Source organism: Corvus kubaryi, unplaced genomic scaffold, assembly GCF_017639235.1.
Source record: "Corvus kubaryi isolate FWS band 111438036 unplaced genomic scaffold, C.kubaryi_AGA036_p1.0 37382, whole genome shotgun sequence".
Taxonomy (NCBI): Eukaryota; Metazoa; Chordata; class Aves; order Passeriformes; family Corvidae; genus Corvus; species Corvus kubaryi.
In genome coordinates this window covers 3,459,985-3,482,765 of record NW_024581124.1, presented here as the reverse complement: position 1 = coordinate 3,482,765, position 22,781 = coordinate 3,459,985, and the positions used below count along the sequence as shown (strand labels likewise).

The 22,781-nt window shown below is 54.7% G+C and overlaps 1 protein-coding gene across 1 annotated transcript in view; it reads right to left on the bottom strand.

Moving 5' to 3' along the window:
- Positions 1–12,642: 12,642 nt before the first annotated feature.
- The window catches only part of MN1 (MN1 proto-oncogene, transcriptional regulator), an 85,318-nt gene continuing 75,179 nt past the window's right edge, over positions 12,643–22,781 (bottom strand). Inside the window, exon 2 of the mRNA XM_042034673.1 lies at positions 12,643–15,104. Within this exon, the coding sequence (XP_041890607.1) occupies positions 14,938–15,104 (167 nt within the window). The 3' untranslated portion in view covers positions 12,643–14,937. The remainder of the gene's footprint in view (positions 15,105–22,781) is intronic.

Below are 22,781 nucleotides of genomic sequence, written 5' to 3'. Positions count from 1 at the left end.
ACAAACATGGCTTTCGACACAAAATAGACCAGACACTCCCTGCCCCTTGGCAGTGGGACCCGCCAGCGATCCCAAAGACAAACTGTCATCAGTCCTCCAGAAGGATCTGCTGGCAGCCATCTGGCTGAGCTCTGTGGAGCTGTAAAGCTTTAGTGGGAGAAATCTCTTGACTGGTACAGCCTAAACGGGGCTGTGGAGCGTGCCCTGGGCACAGGGAGGAGCTCGGCCAGCAAACACTGCCCATCCTGCTGCCACTGCCCACAGACCCCACTCCAGAGTACTCCCCACTCGTGTGTGCCCTGTTACAGCATGAGCCAATTCGATCACTGCTCCGTGCCAGGGACCCATCATGGGCAGACAGGGCTGCGAGGCCCCGCTTGACTTAACATGCCCTGCTCGGGGGTGCCGGAACACGCAGAGCTCCAAGGGCTGGGCATACGGCAAAGCCAACAGTGAGGGAAACCTCCAGGAGAGCTGCAGGAGGTTCCTCCACCAGGAAAAAAGAACATCCAAACCCAGGCAACAGCAAGCAGCAGTGAGCAGGAGGGATTCAACCCAGCCTGGTGATGCTGGCAGACAGGTGCCCAGGAGAGCCACCTGAACACCTTGACCTGTACTCACGACTCATCCCTTCACAGCATCAGCCAAGAGCAGCAGCCCAGGATGACCTGTGGGGTGACCAGTCTCAGGGGAAGCTTCAGCAGTTGGTGTGAAATGAACCCGTATCTCATCCTCAATTCTGAAAACCCAGATTTTAGTTGAAAGCCAGCATTTCCCATACACAGAACAGAGTATCTGATCCATGCAGAGCGGCTCCCCGTCTCTCCTCACTTTCTTCCTATTGCACCTCAAGAGTTATAGATCCTTCACACTCATAAAAGATAATCACCCTTCATGGGTGAAGGAGCCTCTATTTATACCACTGCAGCAGGATGAATAGGCTGTGCAATTAAAGCAGGAGCTGCAGCAGAAGGGCTGGGCACAATTCCTACTGAAGGGAAAATCCAGTATTTTCCAGTACCTAAAAATTAGGTATTTTTACCTCAGGGTTAGAAGCCCTAGAGGCAAAGATTTAATCCCAAGGCTCAGTCATGCCATTTCCCAAGATCAGCACCGCTCCACATCCTGCAAACACGTGCGCACAACACTGCTCCGGGTACCGCGTCACGGGGCCCATCCAGGAGCTCCAGGCACATCCCTGCTTCAGGGCACTCCAGGACTACAGGGATGGCCGCTGTCCATGCCTGGCCAGGGTCTCCCAGGAACCCTGGATCTCCAGGGACCCTCTGCCACAGGCGGCTCCGCGGGGGGCACTATTTACCTTGTTAATTTCTGAGGGAGGCGTTTTAATTGCTTTAAATTACTGCTGGAAAAACTGGAGTGGTCAACAATCAATCAGGCTGATTTACCACCCCGTGCCCACCCGCCGCGAGCCGGCAATCAGCTGCCGCCACGAGATCTATTATTGATGAACTTTGCGGCACTGCTAATTAGCCGCGAGCTCAGGTCCCTGGCATCGCTGCGCCGGCAGAGCACGGCGGTCACCGCTGCCCAGGACAGGGGACCCGCGTGGCACAGGCAGCACCTGGGGGCACCGGGAGGGCTGCCCAGCCAGCCCAGCTTTCCCCTCCCTTCCCGGGCAGGGCATAGCTGGATGCTACAGGCAGCAGGGCCAGTGCAGGGGTGAAGGGGGCGAGGAAGGCTGCACCTTCCCCAAACTGCAGGGGACAAACGTGGCAGGCAAGTTAAGGCGCCCGGGGAGCAAAGCCACCCTGTATTCCAACAAAAGCAGTGAGGGAAGAGGAGGGCATTGCAATTCTGCGCTGGAATCCATAGTTCCCATCCCTGCCAAGAGCACCTCCACGGCAACGGGCGCGCGCCTGCCAGTCATCCATCAGCCCACTGATCTCATCCTTGATTTTCATGGACAACTTTGATTTTTCATCATAAATTCTCCTTGTTCCTCACTGGAGACTGACAGGGGGTTTAAGTACAGAACGAAACGGAGAATATTAAAGTGGCTGCTATTCTTCTGTGCCTGTCAGCTGATTCCCTTTAAACGCTGTCCTTTTTAGTGAGAATACCACAACACTTTGGGACCCTCAGCCAAGGCCCTCAAGGATGTTGATTAAATACAGCTTCCCCTAAAGACCCTTTCTTTTCTTTAAGTTCCCCCATTTTAAAGAGGGGCAATGGAGGTCCAAGGGTCCTGCCTGGCCATTCAGGGTCACTATCAGGATTGGGTGGGAGCACAGCAGCCCCAGAGCAGCCCCCAGATTTTCCCAGCCCTGGCCAGTTCCTTCTGCCACACTGCTGCTGGGTGGCCCCATGCTGGTGGCACTGGATGGCTCCAGTCCAAGCTCTCCTCGCAGGACCAGTCCTGACAGGAGTTCCGTACCATGATCCCAGGAGCCTGAAGAGCACACCCAGCCCTTGGAGAGCCCTTAGGAACCCTGCCTGCAGCTCGCTCATGGGACCAGGCTGAACCCCCTCAATCCTTGCTTCCAGGGGCATCAGCTCCCCTTCCACTCGAGGGAGAAAGCTACTTTATCATCCCCTCCTTGCTATAATCCCATCAAAGCACTCCTGGCCGATGGCCCCCTCGCCCGGGGCACCTCTAGCGCAGGCACCCACACAGCGCTGGTGCCAGCACTGCTCCCTGGCAAGCCCAGCCGCAATCTTTTATCGGCAGACACAAAGCAGCAGTGCCCTGCAGCTCCTCCGCTAACAGGTGATTAAACGTGCATAAAGATTTACTCATTTCCCCTTCCCGGTGTCAGCAAGCAACACGAAAAAATAAATATTCCAAGCACTCAAATATTAAGGCTCCAGATTCACAGTGGGAAACAACGACTTCGAGCTATGGAGCTTTCCAACCCCTGCTGGAAGGAGGCTTCCGTCCAGCTGCAGGAGGCGACCATTCCCTAATTCCTCTTCACAGCCACGAACTCCGTGCTGCTGCTGTTGCAACCTCCTGTGTTTTTCTCAGCAAAGGTGCTGAGCCCCACCCGGCTGCCAACGAGGCAGGGCGGGGCACGCAGGGGCGGGTCCTCAGCATCGGTCTGGCTGGTGCCCACACACCCCCAGACCACCTGCACAGCCACCACCACGGTCTATCAGGGCACCAGTCCCAGTGGCCAAGCTCGCTGCTCCTTCCTGGGACTGGGCTGGACGTGGAGAGGTGGGAGATCTCTGGTCTGGGGACATGGGCCAAGAGGTTCCAGCCACAGCCCCCAGCAGGGACACCCCTGGAAGCACGCCCGAGGTCGCAGGCAGGCTGCTCCGGGTGCCCTCACGATGTTCAGTTTGCTCAGCATTCCTGACCTGCCTCCAGCACCGCTTATCTCTGCTCCGCATCGCGCTGGGATGGAAACAGCCCCAGCCCCAGGGGAAGTTTGCTCACCCCGCGTTTATACCTGAAAGAGTCGTTGTTTATCCAAAGCTGTGCAAACTGTAGGCCTGGAAACTGGGCTGAAACCCTTATGCAACCACCCTTCTGAGCCAGAAACAGCCCAGCAGCAGCTTGCATGGCTTGGCCTGGAGCAAGGTGGGTGTAAAAACTGGAACAGAGCCAAAAGCAAATCCATATACTGAGCATCTCTATGCCTCCAAGGAAGCCCAGCCTTCTGGGTGACACTGAGGTGACACTTCTGTGCTGCCAGTACACACACCTGCACAGCCAGGAGAGTCCTGGGAGGCTGGAAGGGGAATCACACATTGAACAGCACCTCTAGCCCATCCCCAGGTCTACCTGCCCGTGCAGAACTGCCCCCTCACCACCTCCATCCAAGGAGAACAAGCTGCAGGAATCGCGGGTCTGAGCTCTCTGTAAATCCCTGCAGCCTCTGACTCACCGCATCAGCTCCTCCAAACACAGAGCATGGCACAGCCGTGGCACTTGGTCTGAGTCACATGCCAGGAGGAAAATGCCACCACCCTCTCCTTACTGCCACCAGTTCGGTACCAGGCAAGGAAAAATGCTGGTTCGCAGTCAGGCACCCCAAGGTAGCGCAGAGACAGAGCATCTCTGCTTCCCAGGTCTCCCTGGCCAGGTGAGCCACTCCAGCCAGAGGGGCAGGACACAACCCCCCCAGAGCCAGGGCACCCCCTGCACTCCCACAGCACAGAGCAGGGTGCTGAGCACGCAGAGCCCCCAATGCAGCCCCTCACGGTGGGGGAACCCTCCTGCTCCAGCCCGAGCAGGGAGACCAGCACCCTCCCGCAGCCGGGGACCACGCTGCACCCAGATCTGACCCAGCAGCTCACCACGAGGCACCCCCAGCACGACTGACACCAGAAACAATAGCCGCCAGTCCCGGCAGTTTATCACCACCACTGCACTAACCCCCGTGGAAATCACATTTTGATTTGTCTATTGATTTTTAAATGTTTAAATCAGCACAAACTCACTTCTTACCCGCTTCCTTCTCATCACAGCCACCTGCCCCCAGCACCTCCAGTTCCCCGGGATTCACCTTCCCCCAGCTCCTGCTTTATAAACGCCTCAGTCTCCCCACTGCACCACTGAGCACATCAGGGCTCCTGCTCCAGTACGGACCCATCGGTTCCAGGGCACAGCTGCTGCCAATTACCACTACTTAACTGGCACATTAAGCACAGAGTAAGGAATTAGGAGTTTCGGTCTGCTCTCTACTTAACAATAACAAAGTCACTTGACCTTTTTTCAGCCACCACAATGGCTGTGTAAGTGACTGCTTGACAAATGGGCTTTGTAATGGTCTCTGCTCTTTCTCATGTGGCTGGTGGAACAGTTAATATCTTGAGTCACAGCATTAAGAGGAGTGCTCGTGATTAATTTAAGATGTCAATTAATCACCCCAAATGGACTGGTTTGTCATCACTTCCTAATGGGAAGATGTTGATTTGTCCCGCAGAATTTGTAACAGGAAGGGAGGCTGAAGGCCCTGCTCAGAGCGGCGGGAGCTCTGTGACCAGCGCTGGTGAGAGAGGAAGGAGGAAAGGAAACAACCACTTCCACATACAAGGGTGCCACTGTGTTCCCATTTTAAAAATCACACCGCCCTGGGAAGAGCCTGCACGTATTTTTTCCGAAGTGCCAGCCCTGATTATGGCTTTAGACACCTCCTTCCAGCAATCTGAGGTGCATCGCCCACAGTGCAGGGCGTGGGGGGCCAGGTCCAGTCTTCAGAAAACCCACATATTCTTTCTCTCTAGCACAGACAGCGAGAACTGGAAAAATCTCTGATTTTAGCTGGACAAAGGAGACATTGACGATTTCAAATCTGTCCTTGGTTTCCTTTTATAGAAACAAGACATGTGCAGCAATGATTCAGAAATGTAGCTCCGGAGATTGCCAGGGCTGCTTCACACCAGCTCCTCCGAGCTAAGCAGCCATCCTCAGCAGAGCCTCCATGCTCAGAGTTACCCACCCTGGGCATGGGGTCCATGGACCAGGAGCTGCACTGGGTCCTGGCTCTCACATCCCATTTCTGGAGGCCAGGAGAAGCCCGTTGGTCAGTGGGAGCGCTGCTCTGCACTGCATGGATGGTCAGAATGCATCTGTGGTCTGGCACGTGTTGCAGTCATTCTGGACAGGTTCTGCTGATCCCTGGAGTTTTGGTCCATTTCTAAAAAATATGCTGTTTACTACATAGCACTGATTGCTGAGCCCAGGGCCACCACAGCCAGCACACACTGTCTCTAGGAAGTCCATCTTAACTTTAGATTGTGTAAGAATTTCCTCCACTGGGAAATGTAAATGTCCGAAAGAGCCCCTCGTCAGCCCTCGCGCTGGGAAAAGGTTCCCCATGCTTCAGAGAAGATGAGCAGGCTTTGTCTGAACAAAATCCTGTGCAACAGTGTGACAGCCGTGGTGACAGGGAACTGAACCTCTCTGGATTCCAAGTGGAGAAGTTTGTACTCAAAGCAGGGGCCGAGCACTGGAGGAGGAACTGGACCCGGGGTGCTCCCGGCCCACAACACACAGGGCAAGAGCTCTGTCACCCAGGCAAAGAAAACCCGGGGCTGTTGTGCAGCACCATCATTTAGGTATTTGTGAAACAGCTAAACAACACCTCTGAAAATAAAAATATTTCAGACATTTCAACAGCTCTGCTCCATGAGCCCACTAGTGCCCAGACTTTGCAGACACTGAGGCTGCCTGAGCCCGAGGTGCCAGGGAGCAATCCTCCATTCCAGTCACAGTGGGCACCGAGACGTGGGAGACAGCAAATGCCTGCAAACACCCCGACTGACTCCAAGGGGCTGTTTCCTTGGCTGCACTTTTCCAGGATGTTTCTGGGTCACTTGCTTCCGTATGAGGCATTACCTGGACTCGTGTGAGCTGTGTCACCCCTCATCAGTCTCACACTGTGGCAATAAATAGAGTCCAAGCGGAGACAGAATTTTTTTCCACCCTGAAGTCTGTAAAAGAAAGGGCTGCAGGAGTTGGGAGATGGAGCATCACCTGCCTCCGGCTCCCATGCAGATCCCAGCAACGCATCACACTCCAGGCTGTAATTCACAAGGCATATTAATCATGTAACAAAGAAGTCGCTTGGGATGTTGAAAAATAAAAACAAGGATGAAAAACATAATTTTTTTTCAGTTGGGGTGCAGTGAGGCAGGTTTTCCCCCACACAGGCAGGTTCCTCCCTGGAAGGAGAGCCTCGCTTCCTGCACGCCCAGGGGCCCATGACCCCACTCTCCGTCACACCCCATGAACCATCCTCCTCCTCCCAGCGCCGCGGGAAATGTGCACTCCTTTCCTACGAGTTCCCATGAAATCACAAAAATGTTGGGGGTCTGGTGAGAGGAAGCACTGCCTTTCCATCCATTCCTTGCCTCCCATGGAGGAGGTTTGAAAACAACTGTCCTTGTGTCCGTGTGTGCCTCGTGCACGGCAGCTGCAGAACGGGTCCTGCACACAGGGTTGTGGCAGGACCACGCTGCATTAGGGACCCCATGGTCAGGGTTAGGAACTTCTTTCTAATGGGGTGACCCCAAGGAAGTCAGATGAACTCCCTGTGCCCACGAGATGAGCCCAGACTGGGCAGGAGAAGGCACAGCATGGCACCAGCCTGTGCTCACTGGGATCTCTCCACGGCTTTCACCAGCCAAAGCTCCATGACAAAAATGTCAAATCTGGAATTTTAACCCATAACAAACCCATGAAATCCCAGATGCATTTCCATGAAAGCATCCAGTCCCCTTCCTAACCATGCCTGGGCACACACAGTGGGGTGCCGGCACAAGAACCTCCAGTGGAGTCACAGGCTTGTAACAACTGCTGCCAGTGGGGTAACTGGTTTTACTGGACAGTCTGGTCCCAAGGAGGAAGGTTTAGGTGATACATCCCTTCCCTCCTCTCAGGAGCCTTCCCAAGGGTCTTCTCCAGCCATCACAAACATGCACACATGTATGCAGCTTGTCTGGGGTGTGGGACACAGCTCGTCTCATGCCACCTTGGGCAGCAACAGCAGAGCCCATGTGTGCCCGTCTCACTCATTCCAGAGCTTTTGTGTTTGTCAGCTCCCTAAGACAGACACTGGAGCTGCCGCACGTCGCCTCCAGCAAAGTCCTGGGGAGCAGGGAGAGCGTGGCCCTGGGAGGAGGCAGCTCTGCTGCTCTGATCTAACCGGGAGTGACACAACGGCTGGGGGCCAGCGGTGGCCACCCCCTTCTCCTGTGGTCCTGGACTTTTCATCCACAGTGCTGCAGTGGGAAAGTCACAGCCTGAGCAGGGCCACAGTGGGCAGCTGGGCCATGGGCTGGAGAAGGTTCTTTTGTCACAGACCCCTCAGCTCAGAGCAGGGGATGATTTCCTGATAATTTCCTGATTTCAGTCGGGGATCAATTGGCCACTTGCTCCCGTTCCTTTCCCCCAGGACCAGGGCCTCCAGCTCTGCATGCAAAGCAGTCGCTCCCTATTTCCAAATGCAAATGCCTCTGTGAAAGGCCTTGCTTTGAAACCAGCATTATTCCCCAGGGTCCCGACCCTCCCGCCACATCCCTCACCCCGGCCTCTAGCCCAGCCTCTGCCTCTGCCTTCTCAGAGTAACAAAGGTTACAGGAAATAAAAGCAGAGCGATTACCATCTGGGAATCATCAGGCAGAGCCCAGAGGGATGGAGCAGGCTGCAGAGACCGGGCTGACCCCACGGCCCACCACCCGTGTGTGCCTCAGCCCCCCAAACCCCAACAGCCAGCCGAGGGCTGCAGGGACCCAGCCCCAGGAGCACGGTGTGAGGGGCACCGAACCAAGCTGAGCCAAGCCAAGTGACACCCTGCACCCCACTGAAAGGGGCTGGAGGGAAGAGTGGCTGCCATGTCCCTCCTCGCACCCCAGCACAGCAGTTCTGCACCCCCAGAGCCAGGCACAGGCAGCCCAGGATGGCAGCATACAGCGATAGCTACAGCAGGGCCACAGAGTGCCTGGTAGCTCCATCTCACCCTATCCTCATCCCATGACCCACTGCCAGTGTGGCTGAGGAGCATGCAGCTGGATGGGTCACACACCTTTGCTGGCCCCAATGCTGGGGGTCCCTAGGCCACAGTGGGAACAGGGATGGGGATGTCCCACAGTTCCACACTCCCTGTAACCCCTCGTGGGCGGCTGTGCCCATGAATGGAGTCGCTGCTCCTCCCTGTCATCAATCTCCCGCTCTGTCCACTCTGGAGCCTGGAAATAAACGCCCCTGTAAATCTCCGCCACAACCGCTCTGTTTTGGTGGCGGAGGGCCCCACATTCCTGAGTTTCAGACTGCAGCCACGTCTTCAGGAGCGGAGCCACAAGAGCTTTCTGATGGTTAATTGCTGGCACACTCTCACTGAAAACATGAAACACCCCCTGACAAGCCGTGTGATTTATTACTGCCCACTGCAAAACGGAACAAAATCAATTGGCTATTACCTCACTTAGCGAAGGCTTGTCACCGCCTGGGAGCAGGGTGTTAAAAATAAAAGCCAGGCACAGCCCCGGCTGCGATCCCCACACTGGGGCTGCTCCACCTGCTTTGCCACAGATAACACCTGGGCCATGCCAGGGCCGGGCTCCGTGTGCCCTGATCGCTGCCATGCTGGTGCAGCACCGGCTCATTCCTGCTTTGCTGTTATTAATCACGCAAATGCCACTGTGAGCGCCGGCACAGCAAATTTTACAAGACATGCAGAGCAGTGACAGAATATTTATGACAGAAACGTATCCTTTAATTAATCAAATTCATGCAACCCTTCCTGCCCTGGCAAGGCGGACCCTCCATGCCCAGGAAAACACCCTGTGCTGGTCGTGGCTGCCTTCACATGCAGGTGGAATGTGCCAGGGAAAGGGACCTTCCATCCACCCATGTCTGAGTGTGACAGCCTTGGCTTTCCTTGGCTGTGAGTGTGTCTCTGAGCAGACACCCTCGGTGTGCCCAGCACAGGCTGCTGAACACCCATGCTGTGGCAATGCTGATGCAGCTGCCTCTGCTTGCATTTCCAAACGTGCAGGGAAACCCATATACTGCCCTAGAAAAGCGACCAGAGAACCGCTCTAGCAGAAATCCGCCTGTATTTCCCCAGTGCCAGGCCTTTTCCTTGGCAGGAAAAGGGAGTGAGCCATAAACCACCACAGAGGCAGTCAAGGTCTGGGAGCACACGCCCTGTCAACAGTGGAACAGCTCATGAGCCAGGGCCAGGGCAGCTGCCACTCAGTGGGACACTGCAAGCAGTGCCAGTGGGACAGCGCCATGCCTGGCAGCCCCGGGTTCCTCACCATGATGGATGTGAGGCAGAGTCCTGAGGGCAAGCAGGGACCCTGCTCCCAGCTGTCTCCACGGTCAGTGCAGGGTCAGTGTTGGGGACCATGTCCTGGTGCATGTGGCACAGCCCTGGGTGGCAGCTCAGGACCTGGCAGAAGTGGCTGAGGCACATTTGCAGGATATTTCAGAAACTGAACAGTCCCTCTCTTTACATTTCATCGCCTTTGTTTCGTACCCAAATCACTTACAGGCTCCTCCAGTCATAGCAGGGAGATGCTCCTCCCATGAAGCTCCAAACTGTGCACAGCATAAAGAGGCTGCATTATTTATAGACTCTGGATGGGTATTTCACACGAGGTCCGGCCCATTCCCAGCATTCCCTCCATTCACAGATCATTAAGTAGCACTTGCTGACATACAAGGCAATGCAAGTGAGTGGGGAACTTTGAATATTGCCACCCAGCCCCACAGTAAATGAGATTCAGGATGTAATTGTCTGAAGAAGGGGGACAGTTCTGCCCTCCCAAACAAATTTCAGCTCAAAGCATCTATGCAAGCACCCCGCACTAACGCTGTTGCAGGGGGACCCGTGGGACCCACATGGCCTGGCCACCACCAAGGGGACATGAAGGCTGCCCAGGGCCCAGTAACACCATTGCTGAGCCTAAGGGGGCTCCCCACCGAGTTCATGGCTGCAAGGTGATCAGCTTGTGTGGACAAAATTCCTCTAAAACTTCAGGAGCAGCACAGCACAGAAGAGCAATAAGGACAAGGGCAGACCCCAAGGCTTTAACTCAGAGCATGGCAGGTACAAGAAGGGGTCTCCAGTGTGAGCAGCAGGAGCAGATGTCTGTGCCCAGGTGCCGCAGGACATGGCTCTTTCATGGCTGCCAAGGGTTCTGTGCCCTGTGACCATCCTAGCTGGGGTGCTTGGAGCAGCGACTGGCTCTGCTCCTGGCCCCCAGACCCCACTCCAGGCAGGCAGTCAGTGTCCCTGCTAAGGGCTCATGGCCACCACATTCCTGCCTACAGCTGGAGTAAACCTGGGGGTGTGTCTGCCCCCACCTTGGGCTGCAGCCCAGCAGAGACAATGGCAGGACGTGACTGTGGGGACATCTGTGCCTGATCCAGGAAACATTTTGGCATCTAGTAGAAGTAGTGGGTTGTTAAAAAGGAAAAAAAGAGATGTGTGATTGCGAGAAGATCTGGGATACATTTGCAGGCTGCAGCAGAGCATTTCAGAAGAGGGCAAGGCTGAGATTTCAGCTCCCAGGAAGCCTGACACTCTGCTCCATGGACTGTGACCCTGCCAGGAGCCAGTCTCCGATGGGCAGGTCATGCCACCTCCCCAAGGGCTCACCCCTTTGTCCAGGGGCTGCCCAGAGGCAGAGTGGAGCTCACTCCCCTCCCAGTGCCCAGCTGCTGTGCCCACACTGCAGGCCTGTGCGCTTCAGCAGGACAACAGATCTGTGTGTCCCCTCAGTCTCTCCAGTGCAGAGGGTGACATGGGGAGTGACATGGGGAGGCTGAGGTCCACAACAGAGCCCCTGCATCCCATCCCAAGGGCAGGTGCCACTGCCAGCGTGGCTTGGCCATGCGGGCCTCCCAGGGAACAGCAGCCTCCTGCTGCCCCTCACGTGGCCAGTCTGGGGACCAAACATTCCCCACAGCTCTGTGCCCCACTCTCGCCCAGGTTTCCTCTGCTGAGCCAACACTGCTGGTCAGCGTGACTGTCCGGGTGGTGCCACCAGCTGGGAGCTTGTCCCCAGGAGCACAAGGCCTTGCTGGCACACACAAGGGCTGCAGCAGAGCCTGCTCTGGGAGAGCTGTGGCTCATCCAGCTCCAGCCCAAGGCCACCCCGTGCAGCAGCACTTCCATTTCAGTCCATGTTGCGGTGTGCTGCGGCGACGGGAACCGCGGGGCCAGTGGAAAATGGGGCTCTGAGCTCATGCATCTTATTTTAGCTCCCCATCCTCTCTGGAAGCTATCTCAGGCATGTTTTGGGAATACAGCAGGTATTTTTATGAGTGGGATTTGCAAGGGTATTTTCATCTTAGACTTGGAGACAACTGGGCCTGCTGCCAGGTTTAGGAAGCACAGGGGCAAGAAACATAAAACTAGTGAGAGGTAGGCTTCCCACTGGGGCTTATATTTAGCTGAGGGGAGCAGGAGCACTCGAAAATGTCCTGCTGGTGCTCCCTGTGCCAGACCATCCCTCGGCCAGTTCACTGAGGCCAACCTTGACCCAGTCCAGGAAAGGCAAGGGGAATGTGTCCCGGCCGATGGCACTTGTCCGGCTTGGCCCACCTGGCACTGCCAAGACCCCGGCTGCCCTTTAGAGCAGCTGTCACCAGCAGAGCAGCAGGTACGGCACGAGCCGGACGTCACCTGCACCGCGGGAGCTGCTACTGAGCAATGCCTGGGGACAAGGACGGTGAGGGCTGGGGCACAGCGCTGGCCAGGTGCTGCTCTGTGCCCGGGCAGCAGAGCCGAGCTGTCCAGGCAGGATGACCAAGCCAGGCTCTGCCCCAGGCAGCACCAGAGCACAGCCCCAGGACACACACAAGAGGCCAGGTCCCCTGGGTGCCACGGGGTGCTGCCCAGTGGGGGACGACAGCTGACAGCTGAGCTGGAGGAGCCGGGGAAAACCACGACCTTGCAGTGACACAGGCCTGGCCGTGCCATGCTGTGGCCGGGAACATGAGCCGAGCAGCTGCATGGTGGTGCTTGGCCAGGGGCCGAGGTGCACGGGCTGCTGGTAGCCAGCACAAGAGCTGCTCTGAGGCCCCTCAAAGACCCTCCCTAGCAAGCACAGCCAGCTCGCTCCAGAAACAAAATGCCTTCCCAAAAAAAAAAAAAAAAAAAAAAGGGGGAAAAAAAAAAGAGAGACAGCTTCAACCAAGAAATAGCCACAGGCGGGTTTTGTTTTTAAAGCATTTTTATTTTCTTCATTTTGAATTGAATTTTTAAATGATTTGTCTCACTGAAAATGGACACATTTTGAAATCCCATGTGTTCCCTCCTCTCTGCCCAGAGGGGGTTGGCTGCTGACCCAGCGCAGCGAGCTGGGGGGCTGAGCCACAAGCTCCTCATTTTCTGTGGCAGTTTTGTACCTTTTCTAAAGCAAAGACAGTCCTCAGAAAGGGGTAACCTCAAGCAAATACCCTCCTCTCCTGTACCTGGGGACAGGTTTTACTGCACCTGGCAAAGAGGGCCAATAGCTAGAGGGAGCAGAATAAGAAAACAAGATTTCCTTATGACTTTCTTTTTTATAATCAAACGAAGTGTAACATCATGCCCACAATCCAGTGCAGCCCATCACCCTGTGGGGGCCTTAGGCCAGAACTTGCTGCTCTCCCTTTGTCTTCCCAAGACTCTCCTGAACAACCAGCATTGGGAAGAGCCCTGATCAGACACGGCACAGGAGCCCTTGAGCCCCAGCTCCATCGGCACGGGGCAGAACAGGACACCCTGAGCCAGGCCTGCCGTGCTGCCCCAGTGCCTCACAGCACTGAGGGGACCTGGGCCTTCGAACGGGAGCACGTGATGCTCCACCATTTTGGCGGCCGCCCTCGGCGCGTGAAATGGTGTCGGCACAGCTGCACCACCAGTGGCTGCCATCGCAGCCCCACTGATTACAGCGCCCTTGTCACGCCGCTCCGCGAGCGGCAGTGGAGCTAAATTAGAGCAACTAATTGCACGTCTCTTTGAAACAATCAGAATGACAAATCAGTGGTAATCTCTTCAGTTCTAGAGGGAAGCTATTGCGGCTCGCTCACAAGGATTAATCAGCTTTTCATCAGTGTTATTATACCAGCACTGCCTCAGGAGAAGCCCTGAGGCCACGCTGGCTGGGCTCACACCGCAGGGACACCGAGGCTGCTGGCGGAGCAGGCAGCACGGCCAAGCTGCTCGCTCCCAGCCCTTGTCCATCCCATCAGCAGGGCTGCCACATCTACTCCCAGGCTCTGCAGGCCTCGCTCGGGCTCTGCCCGGGGGCAGCTCTGCCTGGGGGGCTGTGCACTGTGGGCGGCAGGAACCTGGAGGGAGGCTGAAGTCGAGTGCACCTGCCTCAGTGTGACTCTCCAATACACAAAACCGTTTTAATGATCAGTGCCAGATCAGAGATCAGTCAAGGAGAAATAACTGCAGGTCTCTCCCTTCTACATAATGAGCTGCAGGAGACACCCTGGTGCCCCTCCCCGAGCACAGGGAAGGCTTTCTCCATGCACCACCAGCACTGCTCCGCATCTGTCTGGGGCTGCTCCACAGAAATTCCACACACCCTGTTGAGCGGGAGCTGTCAGCGAGCAGAGCTGGTGCCTTTCAACTCTTTACCACCTGCACTCAGCAGAAAAGCACTCAGCAGCATCCCTTCTTGGCTGATAGTCAACATCCAGAGGACACAGGCTGCTAGGGATGAATGACCTAGGCTGGGTTCTCCCAGCCCTACCAGTGTTCCATGGCATGACCAGGCCCTAACAAGCCACTTTCTGCTCAACAAAAGCTAAAATGGGAACAATATTCATTGACATCCACACTTCCACTGCACTTGATGGCAGTACCAGAGCACTTTGCATCTGCCCACATATGTTAAAAACAATGATGGCAGAGAGCTTTACTGAAAATGCCCAGACCTTGTGCTGCAACCAGTGGTGGTACCCTTTGGCCAAGGCCTAGGAGGGAAGGATGCCTGAGGGAAGAAAAGCAATTTGTGATTCTACTCCATGGACAGAACTGACTACTTGCTTTTCATGGACTCATCTTCCACTATCAGAGACCTTCCCCTGGATCAAACAGGTCCTTTTGCCCCACCAGGCAGGAACTAAGCACACACGTGTGAGTGTGGGGTGTGCAAGGTGAAGAGGAGAAAGCCATGGTGCTGCTCCAAAAGGCCCCAGAGACAAATTCTTGATCTTTCATATACTTAGGCCAACAGCCCTCAGAGCTCTGGACAAGACGGCTGAAGCTCTACACATGGCTCTGCTGTGCCCTGGAAAAATTCTGCAGCAGGCACGTGGCATTTCAGTCCCCTGTTTCAGTTTACAGGAGCACAGGTCATTCATTCCCCCCCCAGCACAGCCCTGCTTTCTCTGGCCAAGGGGCTGATGCTGGCCTGGAAGAAGCCTCTCCACCAGCATGACCATGGTGCACCTGCCCATGGGGCCAGCTGAAACTCGTACCAAACGTTCTGGGCGCTGGGCACGGCTCTTCCTTAGGTGCAGGTCAGCGCTGCTGCCACGGAGCCTGCCCAGGGCAGCAGCTCCGAGCAGGGCGCTGCCCAGCCTGGCAGTGGGAGATGGTTCTTGGCATCCAGGAGACAGTCAGCAGCAAGGCCAGTGTGGTGCTGCGTGGGGGCACCGTCCGAGTGGGAACCACCATCTGCAAGGGATGGAGAGAAGAGAGGATTAGCAGAACCCAGTCACAGCCATGGAAGCCCAGCTCCCAGCAGCTCCTTCTGGCTCAGACCCTATCCCAGCTCCACCAGGAGAGAGACTGACATTAAGTGGTCCTGGATCAGCACCATCTTCCATGGGAAAAATATCAGACTGCAGCCCACTGCTGGGGCTGGGGAAGGGTGTGCACAACAACCCAGCAGCACTCAGAGCAGCTGAGCACAGCTCTCCTGTCACCTTCAATAGCTCTGTGCCAGCTCTGCCACATTACGGCACTTGGATCGCACCATCAAAACTCAACAATGCACTTGAGCATAAAGATCCAACTCGTGGAGAAGAGGCTCTTGATGTTTCCCCACAGCAGGCTTTTAGGGTACGTTAGGAATGCTAAAACCATAGATGGAAAGTGCATGGAAAGGTGAAGGCAGGCTTCAGGGCTCTCCAAACAGTTGAACTAAAACTGCTTGAAAACAGACAAGGAAACATACAAGGTCACACGCTGCAACCAGAGGACCCTTGAAGTTGTTTACAGATGGCAAACGTGCACTACATGGCATGCATAACTTCAATTTCCCACTAGCACGTGTGTGGGCACACAGCAAGTATAACATGTACATAAAATAATACAGAGAGATATATATAAAGTCCTCTTCGTGCACACATAAAGCCAGCATCCAGGCAACAAACTTCTGGTGAATTCAAAGCACTGAACCAGGAGAAATCCTTAAAACCAGAAGAGCTCTCTTAACTCATTGTCTCTCACACCAGAACAAGTCCATGCTAATCCTATTTTTTTCCCCTTCTGAATACCAAACTCCCTCCCACCTGGTTTTGCCTTGCTGCTCCCTGGAGCTCTGATGCACACAGTTTACCCAGGGCACGTTAAAATGCCCATGAAGTACAGCACTGTACCTGCCCTGCTCCAGATGATTCTCTGCAGATCCCCACTCGCAGCTTCACTCAGGCCAACTCACTTAGAAACTGAAAGCCAAAGCATTGCTCTCACTCAGGGAGTTTCACGGTGTATTTTGTAACTGAGCCTCACAAATACAATCCTTCCCCCATGCGCTGCCCACAACAAAGGCGTTTGGGATCAAAGGAAAGGGTTAACCCCCATGCAGTCATCGCTTGGAGTCCTGGAGGTCTGAGTCCTGCCAACTCCTGAAAAATGGCCACCAGGCAGGCAAGCTGCTGAGAATCATCAGAATAAGATTGGAAGGTGTCCACATCAATCAATCACTTGTTGACAGATGACTGGAAGCCCCCACTGTGCCCGTGGACAGCTGACCAACTCTCGGCTTAACCTGGAGTCTAACATTAGCCTGTTTGCTTCGTGTGGGTGGCTGCTGCATTATGACCTTAATAGTCAATCAATCTTGCAACGAGCAGTCTGTCTGGCAGAAACATTCATTATCCATCCTATTCATGCATTGAAAAGCTTTATCTTCAAAAACTCTGCGTCACTTAGGGAGGAATAACAGAACCGTGAGCAAGAAAATAGGCCCAGCCCCAGTTCCTAGGGGGAATCCGGATGTTGGGGCCGAGCTCCCACAACCGCTGCAGCTCCAGACCCGGGGGCACTCAGGGCAGGGCTTGGCCTCCCTTTTATTTCTGGTACCTATTCAGGCTGCTTTGAGGTTACTGCTCTTGCACCAGCAACTGCTGGAATCAGTGCCAAGAGGAAGACAAGGGGGAGAGATATAAAAGGACAACAAACACACATCAATTAAACCTTGCAAGCTGTTAGTCACACTAGTTAATAAGTTCTTTCTATCTGTAAAGTGCTCTTAGTGACAAATCCTTTAACTGGCACTCAGAGCATTATTATGGCTTTCAAGATGCCTCTGTCTTTCATGTGCAGCTTCTTGTACACATGTGAGTGCTCCCCATTGCGCAGTCTGTTTACACTAGTTGTGAGAAGACATCATCAAAGCAAACTGAAAGCAACACTAAATGCTTGAGAAAAATAGAATTTATTCACTGCTGCCTGCTCTGAAATCGCCTTTCACTTAACAAACCACTGCAAACCGCAGCAGCAGCGGGAGGAGCTGGGCTGGCACAGAAGCCTTCGGCCTCTCCAGGCATCACCACCAGCATCCATCTCCCGGCATCAGGCAGGGGGACTTGAACCCACTCCCACCAGCTGAGACCTGGTGGTCACAGCTCCAGGGATGAGGAGCTGCAGGAGCTGCCCATCCCCTGCTGTGGCCAGGGGTCCCGAGCATGGCAGTCTGTGTACCAGAGCTGTGCCTGGGACAGGACAAGGGCAGCACCTGCACCTGGGGTTGGGAACCAGAGAAATGCCCTAAGGGCCCTCATATCACTCATCCCAGCCACCCCTGTGCCATGGGGCACCCAGAGGGTGGTACAGGCTTTAAAGAGCTGAAGCCAAACAAAGCTTTGAGCAAGGTGAAGGAAGGAGAAGAGGCGCCACGCTGGGGAGGAGCACGCCTGCCTCACTCACCGCCCGCAGCCGCCAGCACAGGGTGAACACCCGTGGGTGCCCCATGGGGCAGGCTGCAGAAGCCCTTCATTGCTGGCTGGTCCTGTTCAGGAGAGGGGCAATGAGAAGGTGGCTCCAGCCACAGCTGCATTGCACAAAACCTGACCAACATCCCGGGAGAGCAATATGTGACATACAACAGCACATAAACACACCGGGGAGGACGGGGACCCGACCCCAAGTGCCCTGTCCAGGGCCAGCGGCCACACACAGTGCCATGGGATGCCCTTACAGAAACTACCCTCTCCTTACTCAAAGCAATTAGGGCCCTGCAATGTTAGATTAAAAAAGAGACAGTTAATCGGAGAGCTTCCACAATCCTTCACACTCAGGCTGCCAAAGCAGCCGCAATTCAGCGGGCCTTGTCCAGGCTGATTGTATGTCCTGAAAAAATGAACAGTAACTCTTGCACAGCAGCAGGTTATGTTTCTGCAAACTTTCTTCCACGCAAACTAATATTAACCACCTTAATAAACATGAATGTGTAATGGTTGTTCATTAAATTCAGGAAAATACAGGGCCTCAAAGCAATCATTTCATGGTTTCAGTACCTGGGGCACTCACCACACAGCACCTGTGCTCCCTGTGCACGGCCTGTCTTGGGCCACTGCTGCCCGATGCCGCCCTGTTCAGCTGGCACCCACTTGCCAGTGGCAGCACAGCCACGCTCCCAGACCATGCAGCAGGAGCAGCACTGCCATATCATCCCCTTCTGGGTGTGCAGAGAGAACAGCCCACTCTGCCAGGACAGCCACCATGGCTCCCTGTGCGCCAAGTAACTCAGTGCCTGCTCGACCTGGCACCCATCCACACAGCTCCTCGGGCAGCATGGCCCAGCACGGAGGAGCCACTGGGGAGTGGGATGGCAGCAGTGGCGTGTGGAGGGGCCTCCAGGCTATCAGTTGCAGGTGACAGCATTAGATCTGCTGCCCCAGAAGGTCCTCTGTGCAACCTGGCCTCCTCCGGCTGGCTCAGGACTTCACAGACGGTGTCAAGTGGCAACTTTCTGGATTCTGACCTTGTAGGAATTTGCTCCTAGGGGGGACACGCCAGTCCATAAAGTTCCCATTAGTGTAAAAGCAGATGTAAGGACTTTGCTGGCAGAGCTCAGCAGCAGGGAAGCCTGCAGTTGATCAGTTCTGCCTCGCTGGTCACTGCAGTCAACAGGAGTTACCGCAGAGGGTTCTTTTGCCCCTCTCTCAAAGCCCACCCCTCCAAAAAGGGTGGTTTAAGGAAGCCAGCCAAGCTCAGGCACCACTCCAGGATAACACAGTAAATCCACGTGATGCGTGCTTAGGGGAGCCAGCCCCAGACAGGAATAGCCAGCAGGAGAGTGGTGTGGATTTGTTTATTGGACAGAACAAATCTAACTGTGGGGACTCGCTGCTGCTCCCACGAGGAGCTGGTGACTCCGGGTCCTTTGTGCCACATGATTTGGTGCAGGACCGAGGGACAGGCAGGTGGCAGCTGGGACTGGCCTTCGCTACCAGCTCCCACAAGGACACCCAGCACCCCTGGATTGTCACAGCCAGGGAGCAGCACCTGCCCCTTCTTAAGGCACCAAGGGGACTGCCAGACCCCGGAACACCGCCCCAGGATGGGGATCTGAGTGCAGCCCCTCCAGACCCTGGCCACTAAACGGGATCTGTGGGCCACAGTGCTCAACCACAGGGAAGAAAAAAGGCAGCAGTAAAGACTGCTGTGGCCATGGCGCTTCCTGTCGCTGGTGGAGTGGGACTACCAGTCCCCCACCCCCCGTGCTCCCTCTCCATCATGTTGCACTGAGAACCGGCACCAGCTGACCTGGTTTCAGCCAGTTTTCCTTCATGATTAACACTCTCCGGGCCCATGCTCACTCTGTTATTCTCACCAAATTAAAGAGCAGTCCTGGATCCTCGTTAGATTTGCTCACATTTGAGCAGTGTCATGTGGTCAGTAGCCCATGGCAATACACTAAATTAAAGGCCTAATGCAGAATCCACCTACGAGCCTGACAACTAATGAATCGAGGGCTTCAGGCCCCAGAGGAGCTGCGCTGGGATGAAGCCACTTCACACCGAGCCAGAGCAGAAGTGCAGTCCCTGGGCTGTCATTCAGAAATAAAGAGTTGTTGAATTTTATTCACCACAGGACACAGAAACAACAGCATCTCTGTAACTAACGCTGGTTTGCCAGAGAGCCAGGCAGCAAGGAGCCCTCTCAGCACTGATCCCCCCAGGGCACAGCGGCTCCCTCCCACACAACAGAGGTGCTGCAAATGACCTCCCACTTGGTTTCAATGGACTGGGTATGAGTCCCCATCAGGGACACGCTGACCCTTCCCTCTGGTCAAAATGAATACCTCCACCCATCCCTCTAAACCATGCTGGTACTCCAGAGTGCACAACATGGCCTCTTCCTGTGCCCTCAGCTCTTCCTCTGTGCCCCAAAGGGCTCAGGGGAGTGCAGCTGCCCATGCCACAGCAGCCAGCCCTCACAGGCATCAGCCAACACCGATCCAGCTACACATGAGAACAACAGAGACTGTGGCTCCCGCACTGGGCTGTTGGCACCCTCTCCCCACCCCCAGCAGCGGCTCGGTAAGCGCTGGATGTAAGCTCTGGGGCCAGTGCTGTGGCCATCAATTTTGCTCTGAAGCATTTCAAGTTGGAGCTGAAGCCTGGAAAGGTTCAGCCTGTTGCATCAGACAGCCCCAGCCCTGCAAAGGTCAGGGCTGTTTTGGTAAGGAGCTGTTTGCTGAAGCCTCCCCCTCCCCCAGATCCCTGCTCTCAGCCACAGGCTCATGCACCCATACCCCTCCCCGTGCACACTCACTCGCACTCTGCTCCAGCCTTTGGAAACGGAGAAGCTCCACAACAGGACACTGCTCCTCACAGTCAGCACACGTGTGCCACGAACTGGCGGCTGCACGGTGCTCCTGAGGCACCCAACGTGGCACAGGGGGATCTCACCTCCTCTGTGCCCACCCCTCATGCCCCTGCTACAGCTGGGAGCCCAGGCAAGCCCTCTGCCAGGGAGTGTGACCTCTGGCCATGTGTGCACTGCCGGTGCCACCATCCACTGTGCGTTCCCGATGGTCACAGTCAGGCACCCAAACCTCCCTCCTCATCTCCAAAGCAGAGGCAGACCCACAGCACAAGGACAATGCAAGGTGTTCTCTGCTCAGACTGACCTGAAATGCCCTAGGAGGAGCTGCCCCCAGAAAGCAGCACACTGCAGACAGAGGACACCCAAACCTTTGGCCTTGGGGGAACATCCCAGCAACCCCCAAAACACCGTGACGGGGGCTCTACAGGCGCGGTGCTGGGTGGTGCAGAGCGGGGCTGGAAGCAGCCAGCCACGACTGCAAAGGGAGGAGGGTGGTGAACACGGTGATGAGCTCTATCATAGCCACCCTCCAGCCAGGCACAGGGAATTGTCCCCCTCTCCTCTCTGCAGCTGGCATCCATCCATCCATCCATTCATCCATCCATCCCAGTGAGGACGGCAGGGGAGGGAGGAGCACTTAAGGCTAGAATGTGTTTATTTGATGCCAGTACACAGCCTGTACTCCCCGCATTCCTCCATCTGGACAAGGCACAACCACTTCTCCAAAGCCATCTTTTCATCCCTAAAGTGAGAGCTGCATTTTAACATTAATTTTTTTTTTCCTAGACAGACTTCAATCTCATTAATTTTAAAACACTTCAAACTCTCTTTAGCAGTCCCTAACATAATTCTCCTAACTTAAGATACAAGATACTAGATAGAAGTAGCCAATCCCGTTTATAATTGTATATATGACCAGCAATTCAAATTCACTTCCCTTGATTTAATGTCCTATTTGTATTCTATCAATAAATGGAGTTCTCAGGACCATACTTAAATGGAAGCAGCACTATGCTCTGATAGCCAAAGCCAGCAAAAAAAAATTGCATCACTAAACTAAAATGTCTTGTAGTATATGATTCCTTGACTTATTGTTCTCTCCTCTTCACTGCACTTGAATATTAACTGTTGTATTAATAGCTCACTCTTAATTATCCATGAGTAATGTACTACAACCAGAAAATTAATGGAGGGAAGCACCACAAAAATGGAAAAGAATTCTCCCTATCCCGGATACATTTTCAAGCACGCTGTGAGAATAAGATACACACACTGCCTTGAACACAGCCAGAGAGAGGCCAGTGCTGGGGAGGGTCCTTTGCTGAACCCCAGTGATGGGTCCTTGCCCTGCTGGACCCTGCTTGCCACGGGAGGGAGATTCTGAGCAGGGATCTGAAAATGATCCCAGAGAGCTGGGCTGGTTTGGAGAGGGGCAGCAGAGCCAGCCACTGACTTGGTTCTCCAGCCCAAGATGAAGAAGATGAGTGAGACATTTCCAGTTGTTAAGGAAGACTTTGCCACAAAACACATAATTCAGCTGCAGACTTTACTGCAGCAGGAACCTGAAATTGAAAAGACTAACAAAGGACGGGGTGTTTTTATGGATAACACAGTTCCTCAGAGTTAAACAGTACAGCTGACAGGAGTGCAAAGATGTGCTACACCACTCATTCAGGCCAAAGGAGGCCTGATAGAGAGAACCTCTCATCTCTGCTGGGACATTTCCCCTCCCCAGGAGCCTGTTGGAAAGTGCTGCTCACCATGATGCCATGACACAGTGTCTCTGTCCCTGAGCTGGGGCCGGGGACAGTACCAGCATGGCTCCTCCAAGGCGGCCAGGAGCTGCACAGGCAGGGCCACCGCATCCATCTCCATGGGTGCGATCCTGAGGCTGCTCCAGAAGACTGGAATGGTAAGGTGCCTAATTAAATATGTGCCTCCCAGTGCCAGAGCCCTGCAGCAGCCATGAATTATGCAGCGGCTCACTTACATGTCAGCAGGATCACAATATTGATGAGCTATCCTGTGTGTAATCTGATAAAAACCAAGATAAACTCAGCAAAAATTGAGTGTAATATGATCCTTTCCTTTCAATAAACCACTTCCAGCCCAGCACTGGGAATGTCTCCCCCAGGCTCCCTGCTCACCTCAGGAAGCCAAGCCCAGCAGCTCCTCAATATGGCCCAACACGGGCACAGAGCAGCAGCAGCATTCCTCTACACCTTGAAGGCAGCTCTGGCTGCCTGTGAAGGCTACCTGGGGATATTTCCATGCCGTATGGAATTAGAGGCT